At 40.6% G+C, this 24794-nt stretch overlaps 1 protein-coding gene across 3 annotated transcripts in view; it reads right to left on the reverse strand.

The window, feature by feature from the left end:
- Positions 1–24794, reverse strand: part of ZMAT4 (zinc finger matrin-type 4) — a 378829-nt gene that overhangs the window by 292858 nt on the left and 61177 nt on the right. For 2 of the 3 annotated variants that reach the window (XM_019649234.1, XM_019649235.1), the window contains one exon: positions 14546–14651. In XM_019649234.1, the coding sequence (XP_019504779.1) occupies positions 14546–14647 (102 nt within the window). In that variant the 5' untranslated portion in view covers positions 14648–14651. Of the gene's footprint in view, positions 1–14545; positions 14652–20035; positions 20057–24794 lie in introns of those variants that run through there. The other variant, XM_019649236.1, reaches the window with a different exon arrangement.

Raw genomic sequence — 24794 nt, forward strand, 5'->3', positions numbered from 1 at the left:
TAAAACAGTAAAATATGGCAAAAATGCACAGTTTGGTCTTCCATCTTCAACTTGTTGTAAAATCTCCAAAACTCAACCAAATCACTCAATTTTTTTTTAGAATGAAGCAAGACCTGTCAGCTGTCAAGTGACATAGCAATAACATAGATGTGAATGACTCTAATACTTCCAAAACTGAACTAGTGCCATCTGTTGCAAACATGCATCATGACTTTTCCGAAGACCTAGTAGGTTATTATTATATGGATTGGACAGAATGCAAGTCAAATCATGTCTCTGAATCATAATAATTATATAGATTGAAAAGCAGACACAAGGCAGTAACAGCCAATAGGGCAGGGGTTAGATATGGCACTAGCAAAAACAAAGAGGATCCTCTATGACACTTTCTTTTAAGAAAATAAAACGTTTTATTTTTTTCTTTAGATCAAAGGAGACTACTGTGGGAGCACCTGAAACAATAAAGATTTCAATAAAGAATGTTATTGCACTTTGCAAAGAAAATGTGGTAATGAAAATGCAGCTTAAGGGTGAAATAGGAAAAAAATAAGACAGCATATTTTGGCTTTTTATTACAGGATATTTAAGAGACAGCTTGGCAATAAATTTTAGCGTCATTCTAATGGTTGGGAATGCAGTTGTATAAAGCTGAGGACTCACCTTGACTTATTGACACAGCTGAGTTTTCAGTTCCATTGCTCATCCCCAGAGGAAATGCAACATACTGCAAAAAGAGTGCTTAACCTCACTTGATAAATGGAGGTGGGTGTGAGCTACTGTTACAAGGCCACATTAGGCATTTTCACCCAGGGGAGGCAATAAGAAAAACAGATGGAAAAGGCAAGCAAATCAGTAAAGAGGGAGAAAAAAAGGATTAAAATGTAAAAGAGGAGGCCAGAAAAAATAACCTTCAATAGAATAGTTATCCTGGATATCAATTAATTAAAAAACTTGGTATTCCTTATGTTCCTCTAAGTTAAAATACAGTGAGGAAATAGAAAGAAACTAAAACCATGGTTGTTGCCCTCAACATGATTATAATTAAGCTGAAGAGTAATGATTAAACCTTGGTAAAAGCATAGAAAGAAAGAAATATATCATTAAGGACTAAATTACACAAAAATTATATGTGTGCTCATATGTTATATGTTTACTAAGTTACATTTCTGTCAAATTTTTATGTAGAAATTGATTTAACATTGAATAAATGGGTAGATACCGCTGCTTTGGGATGACTTGATACTATAATGATATTCTCTTCAAATTAACTCTTAAATTTGGTGGAATTACAATCAAAAGTTCAACAGAATTTGTGAATTTATTCAACAAAAGTATACACTGCACAAATGGCTAAGTCAACTCTGCAATGGAAGAGGAAAGAGAGGTGACTTATAGTTCTCACATATTAAGACATAACACCAAAGCATAGTAATTAAATACAGTATGGACTGGCCCAGATAAAGACAAATAGACTCATAAAACAAAATAGAAAGATCTGATCTGAAGTCAAGAACTTGTGGAAAATTTAACATATGGTAAACATGACACCACAAATTATGAGGAAAGAATGTAGATGGTGGTAGAAAAATGGTTCACTGTAGACAGAAAATTCAAAGTGGCTTCCTATCTTATACAATATATAAAGGTAGGCTCCAGCTAGAGTTAAAGACAGGAGTGTGAAAAATAGAAGTGTCAAATTAATAGACGGTAGTATACATTTAAAAATTCATTTGAAATATGATATTGGAGGAGAGCTCTATGGATACCTGGATCACCGGAAAGATGACCAAGTGGGTCCTAGAGCAAATTAAGCCTGAAACATCGCTGAAGGCAAAAATAACAAAACTGAAGTCTCCTACTTCAGCGTTTCATGAGAAGACAGGGTTCTTTGGAAAAGACAATACTGCTGGGAAAAAGGGAAGGGAGCAGGAAAAGAAGACCAAATATGGATAAAATGGATTGACTTCATAAAAGAAGCCCTGGTAGGCATGAGTCTACAGGAGGTGACAGGGCAGTTGAGGTCAGCACATTGTTGATATCACTCATAGGGTGCCAGGAGTCACAGCTCACTCAACTGCACGTAACACACAGTATACTTAAGGTTTTTGTGATCTATCCATGGGAAGGATTTCTTAAACAAACTGTAAGGCAAAAAGTTTATCAAATTTATCACATAAAAATTAACAAGCTTAACACATAAATGAATGAAGGTCATCATGAACAGATATAATGAGATAGCTGAGATATTTCCAATGTCTAAAACCAACAAGATATATATGAGGAAAAATAGGAGAATAGAAAAATAAGAGAACAGAAAAGTTGACAAAGGATATGAATAGGAATCACCAAAAAATAAAACAAAAGGGCTTAATAAGTATACAAAAAGTTGTTCAAATTTTATAATAATTAAATGTAATTTAAAATACCAAGATATCAAATACCAGCTAGATTAGAAAACAAAATAAGAAAGCTGAACAAAGTCATTTATAGGCAGAGATGTGGATATAGGAACACTCATGGATCAACTTTCTCCTGAGCAAGTCTTAGTCAAATTAAGTAAATGTGGCTTATGATGCACAAGTTCCACTCTTACCTGTATACCCATCTCAGAAGAATGCCACACAGATTCTTTAAGAAACACACTTCAGGATGTTTGTCAAAACACTGCTTTGGTTAGTGGGGCGCTGGAAGCAATCTAAGTATACATCCCTGAAGGAATGGGAAAATCAAAGCTTGACAGATGTTCTCTATGGAAGTTTGTGCAGCAGTTAAAAGCAAGTGATTAAACAGGTGTAGGAACATGGACAGTTCTTAGAAACATAATTCTGAATGAGATGGCAAGATAAGAATAAGATTCACATCACAGTGCAATTTGTACACATAAAAACATGTTCCTACTCTGTGCATGATGACTTCCTGCCAAAGAGTACAATATGGGAAGGCAGGACAAGTCAGTGGAGGAACCTGACAAACATTACCTAGAGCTAGGAGATCTAGGTCAACACCAGGAGTGATAAGTCATATTGATAACAGTTCCCTTGATATGATGTGATGAGAATGGCACTGCACCTCTGTGAGGTTCCCGACCAGGAATGCATAACCCCAGTTTAATCATAACAAAAACATGAAACAAGTCTCCATGGGGGGTCATTCTACTAAATGCCTGACCTGTAATCCTCAAAATTATCCAAGTCATCAAAAACAGGGAAAGTCTGAGAAACTGTCAGTCTGGAGGAGCCTAAGGATACCTGATAGCTAGATGTTATATGGAATCCTGGATGGGATTCTAGAACAGAAAACGAATGTTAAGTAAAAACTAAGGAGATCTGAATAAAGTACAGACTTCACACTGTATAATGTATGTTATATAATTGTAATAATGTATCAGCATTGGCTCATTAGCTGTGACAAATGTACCACAGTAATGCTCGATGTTAACCGTAGGGGACCCTGGGTCAGGATATTTGGAAACACTACACTATGTTTTTTTATTAACTTTTTATACTAACTTTTCTGTGAATCTAAAACTATACTAAAATAAAAATTATTTTCAAATATACATGTCCACAAAGCAATAGACATTTTAAAGAACCCTATACAAATGAAAAACATTTCAACCCTAATAAACAGCTACCCATGGGGATGCAGGGAGGATAGACACGAGGAGTGGGGGTAAAAGGAAAGAAGACCCCAACCTCCTCATGTTACAGCAGACAGAAGTAAAATCCGGAAGGGTTAAGTGACTTATCTAAGATTGCACTTACAACAGAGGCCTTCTGATCTTGAGTACACCAAAAACCCTTTGCATAACTCAGGCCTATTCTGCCTGCTCTGAGGATAAGCTGAGAGTGAATTCACTTCACGGAAAAGAAATGGGAATTTAGCAGGTGAGCCAAAAGGAAGCATGGACTTTGCCATGAGGTGGGAAAAGACATTAAGGCTTTAAAGCAAGTGACAGCACTCTGCAGGGCTCCCCACATTAAACCTGGGGGCTGGCAGTAGGGCCACTGAAAACTGGGGAATAAAATAAGGAGTGTAATTTAGGGCCAAACCTGAAGAGGCTTAGTTTCCAAAAGATAGACTTACTAACAGTATGTCAATAGCTACAAGGAACTAAGGATAACAGGAAGGTGTAGGATTCATTTCTTAGACCAGAAGACAGGGAAACGTCCCAATTCAGGGACAAAGTTTGTGACTACAAGGCCAGAACAGGAAGAGTAATCCTTGTGGCAGAGATAGAAAATAATTTTGTTCTATTTTTCCTGTATTCTTAGTAAAATCTAAGACTTTCTAACTGCCTATAGGTTTTTCAAGGTAAAGAAAGGGAGGACTCTTTCTATATTTGAATCAGTAAAGAGTGGATGTAAGAGCCTTTCCAAAAGCTGACATAGTCCAGCCAAAGAGTATCCCAGAGGCCAAAGAGAACTGAAAGGTTGGGCAAGGAGAAAAGAGCAGCAGGGGCTGGAGGGGCAACAGGAAGGTTGCATGGGCACTTCCTGATGAGGTGCATTTATGTCTTTATATTATCCTCAGGAAAGTGACGGAATTCAAAGTTACCAAAATTCTACTCAAAATTACATCATCTCAGTAAAAGCCTAAAGAAATTCATTAAATTCTCAAATCACAGAGAATGAGAGCACGCTGTCCTCAACAACTTCCCCAAGCATCAGACGAAATGTAGGCAAAGGCACATGGCTTAGATTCACACTCAAGCCCACTGCTTAGGTCATTAGCCTTTAAGAATCCCCTATCTGTTAATATCTTTTTTAAAAAGCCAACAAGCCCAGATGGCTCAATAGCTGCGAGGCCAGAAATGCGTATGTTTTCAAATGAATGCTGGGGATGGAAAGCTGGAAGAAAAATTGCCACTGTCGATATCCAATCAGTACAGGCTGGGATCCGAAAAGCTACTGATACGTGCTTCATGAAATGAGTGTTCACAGGGAGAAAGTCTTTTTCTGCCAGGGTTTTATCAAGGCTACCAAAGAGTTACAAGTCAATTCAATAAGTATTTCTTTATAAATTATGATACATTCATATAATGTCAATCTATGCCACAGTTAGATGAAAAATGGAGGGTATAGCATGTTGCCATTTGTGAAAAATATACTAAAGGAAAAATTAGGTTGCATTTATATGCATGGAATATTTTTTTTTAAATGGTCACATGCATTTCATCTGAGAAGGAGAACTGGATAGCTGGTAAACAGGAATAGGTGGGAGACTTTTCACATTATACACTGTTTTATACTTTTTGAATTTTGAATCTGGTGAATTTACTGCCTTTTCAAAAAATGTTAAGATAAAGATGAAATATTTATACATTTATACCCCACTATTTTCTTCAACTTTAAGAAGGCATATCAAAAATGTATCTACATCTAATGCAAAAGGATAAATAAATAATTGAGAGATAACAGATTTAAACTAAAACAGGGGAAAGAAAATAATATCCAGAGGTAAAGTAATCACAATAAATGTGTCTGACTCCTGTCTAGTAGCTGGACATGGCCATGAATCTGGTGGCAAAAGCAAAGCAGGAAACATGATCAAGGAGTCAAGTGCCTGTAATGAACCATCCTCTCAGGAGGGGAACCTTTTCTTCTAAGGGAGAGAAAAGAGAAATTTCTCTCAGATATCTGTCTTTAGAAGACACTGGGATACCAAGGACATGTCCTCAACATCCAGAGACATTTCCAGAGATTGCTCTTGGACCTCCTAAGTGAGGAGTGGGCAGGCCATGTACCACCCAAGGGCCTCAGAGCTCAGAGCTCAGAGCCTGAGAGAAGGGAATGCTAAGCCCACAAAGTGCAGATAGGAACCCTCAAGTCAGACACGTCATTCAGTACACAGGCCCCAAATTCCAACTGGAAAATCTTTGTGCTTGACAAATTGAGTCTGAGGAAAGAGAGAAAATCCTAATTTTATAGGCATATTATCCCTTCATCCTTTAGACAAACAACACATGGTTGCTTCAGTTTCCTCCACGGCACTGTAATGAAATAGGCACCCACTTCATGGCAGCCTCAGACACTTGATTTCAAGAGTTGTTTGATTTGTTCGTTTGCCAAGACCACTCCATTTGGAAATCACAGCCTTTCCTCTCTTTCTCTTTCTTCTCCACCCCTGCTCCCATCCCCAACATCCCCTAAGCAGGTGCTAATTACCATGTCTTCTATCCTGTCACACACATCCAGTGCACAGAATCAACACTATGTGCTCACCTCACTGGTTCCATTTTCCTCTGGGGCACTCAGCTAAGCCACATTTCCCAGCCTCTCATACAGTGAGAAGAAAACACATGACTGAGTCTTGTCAGAGGAACTGGGGTGGATACGATATTGCCACTTCTAGGCCTGGCCTCTAAAATGTCCTGCACAATCACCCCCATTAGCCATCAGTCCCCCAGATGCCAGCTGGATTTTAATACTCAAGGCAATGTCAGGAGCAAAGATGGCGGAGCCTCTGTAATGAATTATATAGCACAAAATCCCCCTCTGCTAACCCACAATGGGCTATAATATGATCAAGAAATAAATTTTATTTCTTTTATTTCTATTTCTAAAATGCTGAGACTGTTTGTTACAAGTTAGCCTATTTTGTCTAATACAGAAACTGGGATTCTCCTGTAACTAAAAACCTAAATATTTGACACTGGCTTAGCAGATGGATAGTAAATTGGGAGGGTACAGATACAGCAAATCCAGGTAACATAGTGGCAAAATACTATCAAAATTATTGTCTACAATAACTTTGAAGGCAGATCACATGTGTACCGAGCTTGTAGTTCTAGAAGAATTGAATAGTTCTGTGCAAGGTGGTTATAGTTCAAAAAGAACCAGGACGGGATGGAAAAACAGAACACATGGATGTATGAGGTATGATAAAAAAAAAATACAGTAAATGTTTAAATTTTTAAAAATATATTACAGTAAAAGACACATTGTCACTAATGCCCCTCAAAATACTCCCCCTTGCTTCAAACACACTTTTCCCATTGTTCTTGCCACTTCCTGAAGCAGTTCTGGAAGTCCTCTTTAATGAGTGTCTTTAGTAGTGCTGTCGTGGCTGCCTTAACATCCTGAATTGATTTGAAACATTTACTTTTTATGGTCATTTTGATTTGGGGGAAGAGCCCCAAGTCTCGCAGTGCCAGATCCAGTGAATAAGGTGGATGAGGGCATACCATAATGTTTTTATTAGACATAAATTTCCATACCAGAAGCAATGTGTGGCATGGAGTCTTTCTGCTGTGATCAAAACTTATAGTGAATGCTGCTGCCAAATTCCATCTAACAGAAAGGCAGGGATCTTCAATATGGGAAGCGAAATGTCAAACTTTAGTAACAGTGTGTGACAAGTTTCAACTTGTGCGGTGCAGCCAGTCAAGTGTGAGCTACGGTTGAGAGAAGGTGTGTTTTAAAATGTGCCATAAATCATCCTCCATCATGACAATGCTCTGTGTCACACATTGCTTCTGGTATATGGCAATTTCTGTCAAATGAAAAAATTACATTGTGTCCTCACCCACCTTATTCATGGGATCTGGCACCATATGCCTTCTGGCTCTTCTCCAAAGTCAAAATGACCATGAAAGGTAAACATTTTGAATCAATTCAGAACATCGAGGCAGCCATGACTGCGCAATAAAAGACACACAAAAGAGAACTTCCAGAATTGCTTCAGAAAGTGGCAAGAATGATGGGATAAGTGTGTTCAAAGTGAGGGGGAATATTTTGAGGGGGATTAATGACAATGTGTCTTTTTTACTGTAACAGTTTTTTTTTTTAATTTATTTAAACATTCATTGTGGTGTTTGATCACACCTGGTATGTTGTTTGTTACAAATTGTTATTGATGTTTGGTAAAGTTTATTTTATTTTTTTATGAAAGAATCAAAGAACTGTGTAAACCATAACGTGTAACTGCCACATTAGCAGAGAGAAATAAAACAAAATACAGTTATTCCAGAAATTTCAGACTTAAAGAGAGTTGGAAAAGTCATTTGCCAATTGCTTCCAGTCACCAAAAAGTAAGAGATGTCGTTTTAAAAGACATTGTATGTTGAAGATCTGGTGAGACTTCTCAGTTAAACATTGTGGTTCAGGCCTTTGGCAAAAATCAGATTAAAGTTGTGGTCCTTCCACCTACTCTTAGATAACTTCGAGGTGGCCACCATTAAACTGAAAAATAGAATGAGGTGCAGAGGTGAGGAAGCAATAAAATAAACAAACAGCCTTGAAATTGTGTCTGGGAAAGAATTGTATGGTTATGACAAATAGAGCTTTCTGGAAAAAATATAATAAATCAGAAGCCTTCTGGGTTATTGAGAGAATTACATTGCTAAAGCAGTTATGATTTTGAATTAGAAAAGCTTTGAATATGCAATAAGCCTTAAATCATTCTCAGGCAGAAAGTGGGCTACGAATGCCGGTAGTCCACAAGAAGGGTCTAGAACCCAAGACCCATTTCAGATGTGGTAAGGAAGACAATGGACAAGGAAGACCTCTGGAGGGCCGAGCCAGGGGTCACTGAGAATAACCAAGTAAGTCCCTCCAAGAGAGGAAGATCAGAATCTATTTGGGGAACTTACCCTACTTCCTGGAAAGAGAATCTTCGCAATGTCTATCCTATAGGATGCCAACTTTTGTATGAGCCTCTTTGTCTTCTTTTCTTCCTTTCTCTGAATGGGAAATGTTACTTCTACTACTCTAACATGTATGAGAAGGAGAGGTAGCATTTCATTTTTGCTCATGGGTTGCTGAACCAAAAGGAATCATATCCACATCAGCAACTGGGTAGAACTTGAAGTTGTCCGTTGGAGAGAAGATGTGTATGCTCTATGTGGTAAAGGAAGAATGAAATGGATATTTGATGACTAGAGAGACAGACTGTAGCAGAAATGATCTTATGTATTTGTTGAGCCCGTTTCATTTTCCCACATATTTAAATTACATTTCCCAGCTTACCCTGCAGTTATTTGGGACCATGTGACTGAATTCTAGCCAATGGAAGGATGTGGCCTGGCTCCTAAGATCCACTGAATGATATCATATGATCTCAGGAAACGAGAACTCATGCTGCGGGACATACTCTGCCTTCTCTTAACTGATGAGCATTGAGTCTACACACCATCTGACAACTGTTCTTAGCCAATGTGTGTGTTGTCCTTAGTTGAGTATATCCTTCAGCCTACTGTTGTTTACTTCACTGAAGACTCTCTATGAACCATTCATTTTTTGTTCCAATAAATTATTTTGACTAAGAACCTAATAATAACTGATAAAAGGACTGGACCTGCTTTTAAAAAACAACAGAAAAATATAAAAGTAGTAACAAATTTTATAAAAGCTCAAGAGTCTTTAATGAAATGGTCATGAAACAGAGGTTGAAGACTATCAGCAATCAGAAATAGGTTGAAGTCCTCTGACATTATGGAGGGTAATAAGAATCCTTTAGCCTGGGCAAATGTACCAATAATTACATTAACAGCATCTGGGAGAAATTAAGCATGTCATGACTGCAAGACATTTGAAGAGACTGATACAGTAATTTTTAATGTACACTGCAAAGAAGGTATTTTTACAGGAATCCTGCTATAAAGATCTTTTCTTATCCTCACCCATTAGTACTTGCATCTTCAGGAGCACATCATCTTCCATACCCAGAACAGGTATGGACCCAGTGAGGCCTGACAATACCCAGCTCCAGTGAGTATATAGTACCTGGCAGGACTGATGGCCTGCAGAAATATGACATGCTTTTAATCCACAACTCACATACATGGGAAAGGAGTTGTCTAGCATGCATGCTTACTCAGGGCAGTTATAAAAGCTAAAAACAAAAAGCAAAGTTGAGAAGAAGGTGTAGGGTACTAAGAGGAAGAAGGCTTTAAAGTACCAGAAAGTCATGACACTTTAATCAGCACATATTAAGGACCTGAATTTTCACCTTGTCACTACTCAAAAAGTACTTCTACCCCATCTACTATTAGACTTAACAAGACCAGGAGAGTGCCTTTTTGGCTATTCCCTTGGATTAAAAAGAAAGCTAGCGAAGGCCAAAGTTCTTTTGGAATGTAGTCAAAACAAATAAAAGAGGAAAATTCTATTTCAGCATGCCTATGTAGGCCCAATGTGCCGGCTGTTACACTGACAAGAGAACAATACCAGATGCTGCCCTTCCCTGGTGGGCTAATGAGGTTCGTTTACCAGGACTGACATTACTTCAAGGTTCAGAGATGTTTGAAGGATTTCTTACCAGTTTAGAGAATTGTTTTCCTATAACTACGAAACCATCACTTATTCCTTGAAGGCCAGCTCCCAAGTACAGATTGACTCCCAGTGTCTACCAATGCCCCTTCTGGTACACCCATCAGTGCTTCCATTAACTTTAACCCATGCCTTCCTCCTCCATCCCCACCCCGAGGCTCTTCATCAGCCTCTAAGTGCCAATGAGCAACAGCCATGCACAAAGCTCTATCTGTGGTGGCTACTGTGGAAATAAATGAAGAAACTCAATGCATGACTCCTGCCTGCCCTCAGGAAGCTTCCAGTCTTGTTTGGAGGTGCCAAGACACCTGAGCCAATAATTTCACAAAGAACAATTAATTGCACACATTGCACAACAACACAAGGGATAGTAGGGTTCACAGGAAGAGGCCAGCAGGAAGGGTTGGCACATTTATGGCTGGCTTCCTTGGGCCTGTCTAACAGTCTCTATTTCCTTCTAGATCTGCTCATTGACCTTTACCTTCACTCAAAATTTTAAATGAAAAATATCTCTCTGTTCTTTTGGTTTCCTTTCTCATGATCTTCCCTATACAAATCTTCCTTTTCCTACATGCCAAAAACTCACTTTCACTCATGCAAGCAACTCTTGCCCTTTGCACAAAATTATTCTTTTGCCACTTAAAACTATAGCAGACTACTCAATTGGCCTCCCTGGGAAACTATTCTTGACCTCTGTCACATTCAGGCACTCTCATATCAAAACTTGCCCTTCCCCTCTGTGTCTGTGTCTGCTTGTTCTATTAATTCAGACTACTCATTCAGTGAGCAGAGATAACATCTAATTATACTTTCCACCAAAACATTAACATGTTATTAATGCTTAGTAAGAAAAATAATAATGCCCTTACATCCCCCCCCCTTTTTTTTTTCACCTCAGGATTCATATGCCAAAAAAGAAAGAAAGAAAAAAAAGATTTTAAAAGTATAGCATGGAAGGGTTTGGCCCATTAGACATATATTGGGCTTTTTTCTGTCCTCCTATATGAAAGTTCGACCTTTAAAATGGGACATGCAGCTGTTATGCATTCACCCATCTGCTGTGTTTTTCTCTCTTACTTCAGAGGACTGCCACACTAGTCTCATGGCACAAGTCAGATCAAAAGTTGTTCTGGTCCCAACACTATGCTTTGCCCACCACCAATGAACGGTCATTCAGAAATGCTCGATGATACTGTTATGCTCCCACATGCTTAAGAGACTCACAAGAATCCCAAATCTCCTTTTCTTCATGCCCTGACCCCAGTCTACCTGTACATGCGCCTTCTGGGCTCCCTTCCCTATGCCAATCTCCCAGTCCAGCCAGCTGAGCCTCCTCAAGGCTCCTTGGCAGCACCCCCTAAACTTAACCCATCCATTGAGGCCTAGAAAATGTCTGACATTCCCCAGAAATCTTTCTTGACCAGAAGAGCTCTTGGTAATGACTCATTCTTTGGAACTTAGAATATGCAAATATCTAAAAAGTTAACAGCATGATGTAGCATATATCAGAAAGCCAATTGGGCAGAAGAACTAATACTCTGTTTGTATTGAATTAGATCAGCAGCTCCTGAAGAGCAGGCAGCAGAATTCTACAGATGATGTTCTCAGTATCACACGCATATTGTACCACACTGAACTATCCATGGCTTTTCCTTCCAATAAAGTTTATAAGCTTCTTGGAGGCTGAGACTATTTCTCATTTAGCTCAAGAATCCCCTGCAATAACTAGCACTAATAGTGCTGGACATGCAGAAAGTGCACAGTCGATTGTCATTGATTTGCTCCATAGGGAAGCTAGGAATATTATCTGGTTGAACTGAAGAGTAAAACCATACTAAGGCAATAAATCAGTGATAGAGCATTGAGAATAAGTGCGACATTTTCCATGATTTCAGTGGGACTTTGAACTCATAGAGACCCACTCGATGTGCAATTTTAGCAGAGAGGATGTGTGTGGAGAGAGGGGAGAGATTAATAGAATCAGAGTATCAGTTCTCCAATGGCCTTCGAGATTGTCTGATGGAAGCCATCATCCTAGAGATGAAGAAGTACTGGAGAAGACTCCTCGCAGAAGCTGGAAGACCAGGGATTGAATCAGGTGGCCTCAGTCCTTACTGTGCCCTTTGCACACTCACCACAGCTTTGCAGTAACAAGTGCTATTTTTCAATGAAGGAAGTGCCCCACCTCTGCCTAGAGGCAAGGAGGAAAACATCTTTCAGTGTTCCCATCCATGGTTAATGGGAAGGCATTTAATGTTGTTTTAATGATGTGTAACACTGTTAATTGCAGATCTATTGTAATTGCTTTCTTTTCTCTATCTCATCTATACTACATGCTGCAAAGACTAACACATCCTCTAACCAATAAAATTGTGCCACAGCAAGAATATATGTAGTGACAAGAAACGGGAGTTCAAATAACTAAATCCTTAATTGAGCAGCTAAGATTTTTTTTTCTTTGTTGTTGTCAATTTTCTGACATTACTTTCCTAGCTCAGGTAACAACAAAGCAGCACTGGACTTTGTCACCAGGATATTTTTGTAAACACTAACTGAGCATCTATGATGTACAGGCACTGTTCCAGGAACTGTGGAAGATCAAATGAATAAAACTCTGTTTCTGTCCTCAAGAATCTAGTAAAATGATTAAAAATGAACATAAAAAGTCTAGTAAAGGGGGAACCTAAAGGACTAATAGGAAGTTATAGAATCTCAAAGCAAGAACAAATTCCCTGATTTTCCTTAACTGGGGAAATTCAATGACTAAAAACCATATGTGTTTATAAATCAATGTCCACAGAAAATAGAAAGTTCTTAATTTCAAAACATAGATATCTTCTATTTTAGGTAATTCTTTTGAGTTTCCATTTACTTCTAATATCCAATTGTCTATTGACAAAAAAATATACTAACATTTTGCACAGATGCTGATTTTTTAGTTTTCTTTGAAGAACAAGTTTTATTTGCCTTCAACAAAAAATTGCTACAACAGAATTAATAATGAAAAGCAATATCATTTTGCACGTGAGGCATACTTTACAGGTTCCAAAGCATTTTCACAGATACTATTTCAATAGGTCTCATTTAGTCACCACAAAATCCTGAGGAATACGCAGGGTCAGTTTATTGTGATTCTGGGTGTGTACATGAGCATGTTATTATTATTATGTTCATTGTGCACAGAGGAATCTGAGGCTCAGAGGAGTTTGGTGAGTGACAGTGACAACTGGCATTTGTCAGACTTGTCAGACAAAAAGAAAATTGCTGGCTAAGCTCCCCAATCTAAAATTACTTACAAGTTATTACACTTGAAAACTCATGTTCCCACTGGTGTATGTTCTCTTGAAAAGCAAACATGCCCTGGGCAGCACTCAGCATCTGGGGTCCCCCAGCTTTCCCCTTTTTCCATGCATTGAACCTTGTTCCCTCCTCAGACACTAGCCAACCTCTCTTTTCTCACCCTTCCTTCCTAATAGAGGCCCAAGAAGCAGCCATTTTGTTCTTCCATCCTAAAGAGCCAACGTCACTGAATTATGTCCTTCAAGAGTATTTGGGCTTTAAAACTTTGTTATAATTCTGCAGGGGAAGTCTTTAAGCTGAGGAACACCTTTAGGGCAGCAGCCATCAGGTGGAGGGAATTTGGTACTGAATCACTCACTGATGCCGCCATGTTTCCCTACAGTGAGGAGCAAAGGGCCTCTGAGCTTAGCTTCAGGGTCATGGAAGAAAAGAATAGCTGGTAGTATATCCTGCCCTGTGTCTTTGACAGGAACTTCAGGGGTGAGCAGTGACAGATTTAACAAGCAGAGAAAGCCCGCTGAGTCAATGGGCCAAGGTACAAAGAACAGAATCTGGGAAGCAGGCAGGGCCTGCAAAGGATGTCCCCAGCCCTCACTCCCAGCCCCACACATACATTTCTCCTGGTTTGAGCTCAGACTATAAAGGCTCGAGCCCTGTACGTCTTAAAATCTGCCCCAAGCCCAGAAAAGGGGACCCTCAAGTCCTACGCCCACAACCCATGGCTACTCTGTCTTCCATTTAAAAACGTATTTCTATATACTAACAATGAACAAATAGAAGTCTTACAATGTTATTTACAATAGCATCGAATAAATGAAATGCTGAGGTACAAGTCTAACAAAATATGTGCAGAATCTGTATATTGAAAACTATAAGACACCAATGAGAGAAATCAAAGGCCTAAACAAATGGAGAAATATCTTGGGAAAATAAATAAATAAATAAAAACACTGAGTGGGGACAGCTGTCCTTACCTCGTAATGGGCCACGCGCTGAGATTCGGATATCAGTTGTGCACTGCACACCTTGCAGTAACTGTCTGTAAATAAATCCTGATCGATGTCGGAGGACTTCATCAGGCTAAAGGAGAATCAACAGAAAAGAAAAGAAAATGAGCCCACTGCCTTGATGTTTATGCAAGTCATTAACTGCATGAAAAAGCCAAGAGCGGAATAACAGATCCGATGATGGTAGCAGTGGAGGAGCTCTCCCTAAACCTTTGGTATTACCATATCGATTAACTATGGTCAGTGTAGAGTTTATACTTTTCTTATAAAAGCCCAGTAGGGTTGCTGGTGCTGTAAAATAGAAACCCAGCTTTAGTCTTCTCTGTTTGACAAATCAGACACATATCTAATGCATTGTACAGGACTTATGGAAGAGGAAATTTTCACAAATGATTTTATATTAACAAAATCTTATAAGCATTCAGTATACCCAACAATAGGAAACAGGTTCAATAAATCTTGACACATCCACTTACTAGAATACTATGTGACTCCAAAATCAAAATTCAAATCAAATCCATCTTGAAAAGAATATTTAGCAAAATAAGAGAAAGTTTACCATTATCAACAAAAAATGTTTACAAATCAGTATCTGCAGTATTATGCTAAATGTGTTTTAAAATATGTGTAGGCACATAAGAAACATTCCAGGAAATTTTAACAATTTTAATAGCAATTATCTTTGGGCTACTATAGGTAATTACCTCTGTAATTTTCTTTATTTTTAAATTTTCTACAATGAATATGTATTACATTCCTAGTAATAAAAGTTAGCTTTGTCAAGCACCTTATAAGCAATATAAAATCTAGTTTTGAGTTCAACAGCTATGCTTAGAAAATTAAAAAATAAAATCATACTGACCTATAACTTTCCTTGCAAGCTTATACCTAGTCAAGTATGAAGCCCTCGCCATTCCTGCTGACTCTTGTGCATTGAGGGTTGTTGAAATTCATAAAGTCCACCTCTACTACTCTACACCACAACAGAGCCCCCAAAAGTAAATAAACATGTCCTCAAATTCCAAACCCCGAATCAAAATGCAGCCAAGGGTCTCAAGCTTGTGAAAATGATCTGTCACAGAGGTATCCTAGAGCTGTTGAAGTATAATGTTACCACTCTGAATACACACACCAGTGGATCAAAATGTTTTTCCCCAATCCACAAACCCAGATTTCACCTCCTGCTTGCCTGGCGAAAAGTAAGGACTGTGCCAGACAACATATGATATGGAGAGGCAAGATAATATTATACAACAGGGATGTGGTGAGCACCCCAGAATTCACCTCACCCCAACCCCCTCATTTTACATATGAGACGGTTCAAAGTCACACTGTTGATTATTGGCATGGCCATAAATACTGCCGAGCTTGCATTATTTCAATGTCCACACTCCAGATCCAATCCAGGTCTAGTGCTACCTGCCATGTTGGTGTTGGGTGAGTCACTAAGCCCTGTAGGTCTCAGTTTCCCTCCTCTAAAAATTGAGAAAATAATATTTTCCCTGCCTCCTTAGAGAGTTGTGGCAAATATCAAGAGGAGTAATATAGGACAAAGTACTACATAAGCAGTAAAACTCCCTTCATTTGAAAGGGATTATTGCCATACTTTTAATGATATACTAATATTGGTAAGATGTTGGCCAGGTCTTGATTAATACAACCAAATGAAAAGTTGTGGTCCATTTTGAGTATTTTTGAAACCATCTAAATAGCTGGGCCACATAAGTAAATTATCCATCTGAAATAAAAGGATGCCTGCCTTAACAACTCCAAACTCACTGTCTACCTTGGCCTTGGCTGTCATGGCCCATTAGGGCATCTGTATTAAGCAATTTAAAAAGATTCATAGCTCCTGCTCCTCCGAGACAACCATACCTCTGTTTTTTCAATGCCCCGAGTACCAGTAGTGATGCCAGATAGTAAGGAGCACTGACTCTCAAAGCTGAAGTGGGCATGTTTTTCTGGACGCATCATTCCTGGCACATAGCCCAGTCAGCCTAGAATCCCACACCTGAGGTGCCTGGAGACTCATTACCTCACAAGACGACCTGTTCCAGAGTCTGGCAACTAGTTGTTAGTTACTTTTTAGGTTGAATCAAAATCTGGCCCACTGCAGATTTCACTCACTGACGGTCTTTGGGTACAACGCTAAACAATTTTACTCTCCTTTTTCATGAGATATCCTCACTAAGTGTTTGAAGACTGCTCTCTTCTATCTACTCCTACTCCCTGGCCTGTGTGTCATCTTGGTCTGTGTCTATCTCTTTATGGGCCATCTTCAAAGGCAGTGCCAATGACAGAATGAAACACTATAGATATGGTCTAAATGGGGCAAAGAATCACAAATCCATATGACCATCCAAAATATTCACTATGATTTGTAATGGTCTCTATTCACATCCCAGAATTCAAGTGGAGAAGAGGTGTTTTGATGATGGAAAAATGTAGTACAACATTTTGAAATGCCAAATGGGAAAAGAAAACTTATTAGGTGTATTTTTGAAGCTAGGCTCCTATAAGTGTTGTGTTTAAATATTACCATCATGTTCCCTGCTATTTCTAATAAAGAAGTGCACGAAAATAGATTCATGGGTGACCTGGTTAATAGGAATCTACAAACTCATTGCACACTCCTTCCTCATTATACAACCAACTGCAGAAATCAAACACTGTGAAAGGATATTCAAGGTACGTGTCGGACTGAGTGGGGCCCGTAGGAGTCTGAGTCTCAGTAAAGCAGCTGTGAAGCAGAAATAGCTTTAAAGGCAGAATATAAAAATTTGTACACTAAAAAAACATATTCAAGGGCAGGAGAAAATATCATGGCTTTTTTACACTGTTTTATATACATATATAAATCTGTGTGTGTGTGTGTGTGTGTGTGTGTGTGTGTGTGTGTGTGTGTGCGCGCGCGCGCGCGCGCAAGAATGTTGATTTGAACAAGCCCAAATGCAGTAAAAGGACAATAAAGACCTCTGAAATTTACGAGGCCCAAGTGCAATATGCGAATAAGTTAAATTCCAGTGGGAGGCAATTAGTGGACAAGTGTCAGCCTGGTTTGTGCATGAGGGCTTTTCTACAAGAAAAAAGAACTCTCTCTGTGTAGGTCACTTTAAACAACTATAGGGACTGATTTATGATTCAAAGAGTGGACTCCCCAAGGCAAGGGGGTGGGGGGAGTAGGGGGCTTGCCACCTGATCCCCTCCTCTGGCTTGTTTAGAAGAGGGTTTTCAGCTTCTCCTTAGGAAGTACAGGTGAGCTGGTAAGAAAAAGGAAGGTAAACCTAGCTGCCTTTATTTAGCCTTGTCCATGGTTCTGAATCAGCAGCTAGACCAGAGGCAGGGCAGGGCTGGTCAGTCCTACTGTACCATCAGAGCCAATGTGTGGTGACCTCCACCTTAGAAACATGCTGACTGTGCTACACTCTGAGGCCTTGGGACATTGTGAGGAGAGAGACAAGAGTAGGGGGAGGCAGAAGTTTGATTTCCTGGACCTGAAACTGACCTGAATGAAAGCTCCCTCAGTGTTCCCCACTCTGACACATTCCAAAGCAAAACACTGAAGATTTGAATAACCTCTCTATCACTCTTCAGTATTCATAGAGGGTGCTGCTACCTGTATTTTGGTAAAGAAACCCTGAGTGGAGCTGGAGGCAGTATTACAACAAGAGTCTGATCAGATTCTCATTTGCTGCCCCAGGTCTCTAGATAGAGACATATTTACAGGTATAGCAGTGACAGTGTAAAACTCTGAAGTATAGCTAGGTATAATAAATAAAGGAAATACAGAGAAGGGTCTTTATTCAATAGTGTTTTTTGTGTTTTTTTATCTACTATGTGTGAGGTACAGGGACAACAGAAAGCACAACTCCTATCTTTCAAATCATGAGCTACTGAGTGAGAAGAGAGATACACACACACAAATACTTCATGCACAAGCAGCAAGTGTAATTTGGCTGCTAAAAAGTGCTACAGGATTTGAGAAGACAAGCAGGATGATAAGAAACTCTTCAAAGAGGTTCTATAAGAGTTGAACATTTAAGGATGGAGACGATTAGAGTGGAGAGAAATGGGTTTCAACTCAAAAGCTAATTCTTTTTCCTGGCCCAGAGAAAAATCTTACCACCAGTAGGCATGAGAAGATAAATATGAGAGGCATCAGTGGGACTAATTTAAAATTATGCAACATAAAGGGAGGAGTCAGAAAAACGCAAGGGAGAGAAGGGTATACAAAGCTCAAGACCCAAAAGGAAAGAGGGAGACTGGAGGAGAACAGCCAAGTCCCGAAACTTTTTTCAAGGTGCAAGGATGGCCTATTCAGGATCTTCAGATACAGATATGAAGCCTTCCTCTCTCCTTTTTTTTTTTGCATTTCAAACGCAGGTTTCAGTAACACAGGCTGAAAAGCCAGAGAAACCTGAGACTTCATGGCAAAGAGTAATATTCTTCATTCCATTCCATTTCTGATAGTGTTAAAATAGCTTCTGTCTCAAAGATCCCAAAACCCATGTGGGGCTCTTCAGAGGAAAAAGATATTAGTTCAAATCCAAGTTGGTCGCTCTCCAACTAGGTTTTTGAGCAAGTTATATATCCTCCCTGAGCCCTTGTTTCCTCGTTTGGGAAACATTCTCACAGGGCTATTGTGAGGATTAGAGACAATGTAGATAAAAAACATGTAACAAAGACTGCGGCATATAGCAGATGCTCAAAAACAGATATTGCCACCATTATTATGAATATTATTAATTCTGTATCATTATTATTCTCATTTTCAGAGGGGTGCCATAAATATTTTAGCAGACAAATAAATAGATCCACATTCACACTAAGGGGGAGATAACACAGTCGGTGTGCTGAAATCATAGCTTTTATTGCCATCATAGGCTTTCTCTTTTGTATTAACAATATCATCCATAAAAACGGCTCCTTTCCACTGAATTCCACTGCCAGCTGATACTCAGGCCTCACGCCTGTGAAGACCTCATGCTTCATGAATGTTTAAAACCTATTTTTCTTGTCAGTAGGTGCTGATACTGGCAGACAGAGCAGTTTGATGAGAACCGCATCCCACCTTTTCTCTCGCCCACTAGTGCTTCTCTCAGTGACCTGCTCCCTTTGTGTGGGGGACACAAAGAAAAGCAAACACCATCCAAAGCTTGGATGTATCCCAGCTGTCTGGACCTGCAACCAATCACTGTGGTCACCTTGAGATGGTCACAGGAGTCATGCTTCGCAGGGTCTCATCTCTTAGGTCCCACTCTCTTGCTGCAAGAAGCCCTTGCCTTGGTGATCTCCCCCTGGTGGGTGTCCTGTCATTATAGCAAAATTGGGAATTTCCACTATAAAGCTCATCTGTAAGGTCTAATAACCTACTTCCCACCCACTCACTCCCCTCACTAGCCCTTTAGAAACAGTATTTAAGACCCACGGCAATTTCCACCAAAGAGCTGCTCTCACCTTTAGGGGATGATTTCTGAATCTCCCACTGCCGCTCCATATGACTGGCCAGTATCAGGGATTGTGGCTCCTCTAAAGATGCTCCCAACAGTGCTTGAGCCTCATGAAACCTCCAGAACCAGAAGGAATACAGATTCTATTTTACTATTATAAATGTATTAAGTGCTGTTCCTAAGCCAGGCTTAATGCTGAGGGCCGATAACCACCTGATTTAACTCCCTCGCAGAGACAGGTAGTCAGCAGCCACGTTTTCTACATAAGAAACTAAGGCTCAGAAGTTGAGTAGCCACTCAAGGGTCACACAGCTCCTAAGTGGCAGTCGGCACCCTACACAGTTAAGAGCACCCAACACAGTTGTGAACGTGAAACAGACATGAGGCATGTCACTGCTATTTAAATTCAGCCACATTTTAAAATTATTAATATCCCAAAGTCTATTGAAATTGCTTTTGCTTTGTTTTATCAATACTGGAGGGGATGAAACTCTGCTCAGAAGGAGGAAAAGACATGAGAACCAGGGCTCGCCCATTATTAGCACAAAACAAATAAGCCTTCATCTGCTCCTTTGTGATCCTTCAGAGTTTTTATTCTGCTTGCAAAAGGACCCCTGAACCAGAATCCACCTTTGGTGGCCTAACCTTTGCTCCATTCCCCCTTCAGGCTCTGCCACTGTCCTACTGGGGCACATTAAAACGCCTTCCCCTCCAGCATCCCCAGCAACAAAAAGAGAAAGCTTTGAGGGACAAACCTGTGGATTCAGCACACATCTCCACAGTGACCACCCCTGTCCCCACTGGGGCCCAGAAGCCCCAGAGGATAGGCTGGAAGCAGGGACTGTCCTGTCACCTTCACATCTCCCTCCACATGAAGGTGAGTGATGCAGGGCTGGTTGCCATGACAGCAGACCAAGCAGCCTGGGGGGACGGGGGGGACATGAAAAGTACTCCAGAAATGAAAGCATATTGGTCTTCCATAAAATCATGCCACATAGAGAAAGGGGGCAGGGAACAGTGCAGAGCAGTGCAGATGCCCGAGCCTAGCTTTTGGGGCCTGCAGGCTCCAGCACACACTTTCTTTTATTTTACCACACACCCCATAGGTGGCCAGACAGGGGAATCTGGAACCTTCTGTGAAGTGGCTGAATCAGAGTAAAGGTCAAATACACGACCAGCTTGAATAATCCTTTTGATTCCCTGCTACTCAGAATGGAGCCCATTTTTCTGGTCTGATGCTGCCTTCCCCATTCCTGACATTGCTCACATAAAGGCATTTGGCAGTCCAGGCTCCTCACCATACATCATCCACATGCAGGTGCAAGCTCTACTTTCTGGTCTGAGCTTTGTTTAGAGAGAGGGAGAGAGGGGGAGGAAGAGAGAGGGAGAGGAGGAGAGAGGGAGCGAGGAAGAATTCCACACGCCACTCCATTCTCTTGCTTGGGCATTGCCAAGAGCTTCATAGCTGACTCACACCACTTGAATAATTGCCTTTTAATGGAACCATTTTCTTCACGTGTAAAACCAAGCTCTGTGATTCCTGACTCAGAGGCATCTGCCACTGCTGGGTACACATGTCTCACCCGTGGCCCTGGGCCATGGAACCATAGCTGTCAGTCTCGTTCACATATGGCACAGGCTCGCCTGATGACATCTGGGAAGGAGAGCAGCAAACATGCCCCCAACTTGGGCCAACCACTAAGGGTACACACGCGTGCCCCTGCCACCTCTAGAGAGGCATGCGTGCCTGGTTCCTTGCCACTTCTCTCCTCTCTGGTCCCTTGTCCTTTGTCTGGATGTACAAGTCTGGAGTTTAGACTCCAGGGGGCATAAATAGAGCCCAAGGCTTCAGAACACTCTAACCCCTCAGGTGTTTTATGGAATTCAGCAAATGGCTTCTACCCAAGTCCAGGATATTGTACAATCTCACTAGGATTCCCCCTTATTCGCTAAATGGATTTTTATTGAGCACTTACTATATGCATGGTGCTGATCTCATGGAGAAAGTTCACATACTGGGATCCAGCATATACCATTCTACATAAACATGGACAGGATTCATGTCTCCTTCTACATAAAATATTCATACCTGCTGATAGACGATGGCTCTGCCTCTTCTACAGGTCATTCTAGAATCTACTTGCCCCATGGCCCAGTGGTCCTCGCTAAGATTTTAATGTTGAACCTTTGCCTCCACCTAACAATAAGGGCTGGGGATGTGCACAGAGGCAGATGGAGCTAGCAGGTATTTTAAAAGATGGAAGCCATTCTGTCTGAGTTTACAAAAGGCCCTTTCAAAGGCCCCTTTGGGAAGAGCCCTGGCAATAAAGCAGCAAGCTCAACTGCACCGACTGACTGACAGGTCTGGGCAGCATGATGGAGCACTGTTGTCAGGGAAAACACCGTCGGCATTTGCAGGATATTAATGGGTAAACTCCAGCCCCTTCACCAGTCACCATGGGGCAGAAACATTTTCTTTTTCTTTCCGGACTTTCAGAGGGGAACATGGGTGGTAGGTGGAGAGCTTGGATTTCCCATTGCTTTATCACTTCAAGTCAGAGCAAAAACAGAGCACCCCACACAGGAGGAAAGCCAGAGGCAGAGAAAAACAAAAAGGATCACTAGCCCACCAAGAACCGGAGGGCAGGAAAGGAGGAAATACGGGGAAGTAGAACATTCTTATGTTTTTCCGTTGCTCATTCCATCAAACTAAAGGGCTGGGCACCCAGGTGGAAAAGCCACTCACATTTGAAAGAACAGGCTGCCGCCCTCCCCCACCACTCACAGGACGAATGCCACCGTGGATTCCCCACTTTCCAGTGCATCAGCCTCCTGTGCCGCGTAAGATGGTTGGATTTTCTAAACAAGCTGAAAGACAAGACCTTTCTTTTTAACGGTGGATATAAGTCTTCGAATACACAGTTTATAAATAAGTATTCCATTACTGTAACTTGTTTACATGATTTATCTTCACAAGATTGCCCTTACCGAACCAGACAGATTGAGGGCAGATTTAAATGCGGCTATCACATCCAAGGCTCGGAGGAACAGCTCTGCACCTGTACCCAACTGCAGAGGAGGGCACACATGAGACGAGCTGAGCTGCTGCAGGGAAAATGATTACTTTTATTTTAATCCATACTCCAAGGCTGCTGCATGGGCTGTCTGTCAGCCAGCACACATGTTCAGCTCCACTCTCCACTAGCGCACACTAACTGGACTTAGCTTCTACGAGGAATTCTGATGCTTTTCCAAAAATCAGCAAAACTGTAGAGTCCATGTATAAGTATCTGGAGTGGCCAAGATGGGAAGACACAGGAATTAAAATGTTGTGGCGTTAGGGCTTCCCATCCACAAACTGACAAAAGCCTGTGTACGTATCTGCCCCTCCCGTGAAATCTTTCAGTCGGAACTTCTTTTTCCATCTGAGAGTTAGTTTGAGATGTGGTGCCACCTCGTGCTTTGGAATGAGGCAAGAAGTAGTGACACAATGATAGTTTAGGGAATTCAGCTACCCAGGGAAGCTAAGCATGCAAAGGTATGTGTATTTTGCTCATTAATAATGAAAGGATTAGTAAAGCTTCAAATACCCGACTATATCAAGTGTTGATGAGGTGTGTGGGCACACAAGGTTTTTATACGATTTTGACAGGAGGGTAAGTTGAAAGGATTATGTCATCAAGCTTAACAACCCAGCAACCGCACTCCTAGTTTCCAGGCAGGAAACATTCTTGCTCATGTACAACACAAGGCATGTAAAAGATGATGACAGTAGCATTGTTCAAATAGCCAAACCTGCAGTCAGCCCAAATGTGCATCAACAGGAGAGCGGATGAATAAACTGACATACAGTCACGACATGACTGAAGCACAGCAACACACCAGAATATGGATGAATCCTAGCAACCTAATACTTAGTGAAAAAAGTAAGTCAAAGAGCACATACATGAGAACCTTTTTATAAAATCAAAAACAACTAAAATGAAAAATACATACATCTTGAGGATACATGGAGATAAGATACAACTCTAAAAATATCTGGCAAGAAAAAAAAAGGACAGGATTCAGGATGAGGATTTCTTCAGAAGGGCAGGATGAGAGAGAATCACACGACTAGATGCAAGCTGTTGCCAAATCTCAACTTTGCTTTGGAAGATGTAATAGGAGTGCTCGTTCTGTTATTACAGATGGTAAATGAGAGGTAGGTAGAGATAGATGATTGATAGATACCACATATGCACCAATGATGAGACGATTTTCTAGAAACAAATCTTCTACACTCTCTGTAACAGGGACATAGTTTTTTTCCCCTTTTTCCCCAGCCACAAAAGATTAGGCTGAATTTCTCACCCTCTCTTGCATTTAGTGTCATGTACCTGAGTTCTGGCCAATGGAATATGCACACCTGCAGTTCTGGCCCTTAAAAGCTGCTGCCTGTTTGTCTATCTACACCCCCTCCTGCAGGTTGGATATAATGCTGACCAACCTTCAAAGCCATATGTTAAAGAAAGTGGGGATTCTGAAAGCCTGAGTTCCTGAATGACTACATGGAGTAGAGCCCCCTGTCCCCAATCCCTGGAGCCCACTGGACTGGATATGATTGTATATAACATCTAATGAACTAAGCCACTGATTCCAGGGATTATCTAGCGTTACCTGAACTAACTCAACTCAGGTATTAGTAGTTTGACATGGCTGGAAAACAATTACACAGACATGTACTTTTTACCTAGTTACAACTCTTGTATGGTTTGTGAGGGAGTTGG

Source organism: Hipposideros armiger, unplaced genomic scaffold (genome assembly GCF_001890085.2).
Source record: "Hipposideros armiger isolate ML-2016 unplaced genomic scaffold, ASM189008v1 scaffold_131, whole genome shotgun sequence".
In the NCBI taxonomy this organism is placed as follows: Eukaryota; Metazoa; Chordata; class Mammalia; order Chiroptera; family Hipposideridae; genus Hipposideros; species Hipposideros armiger.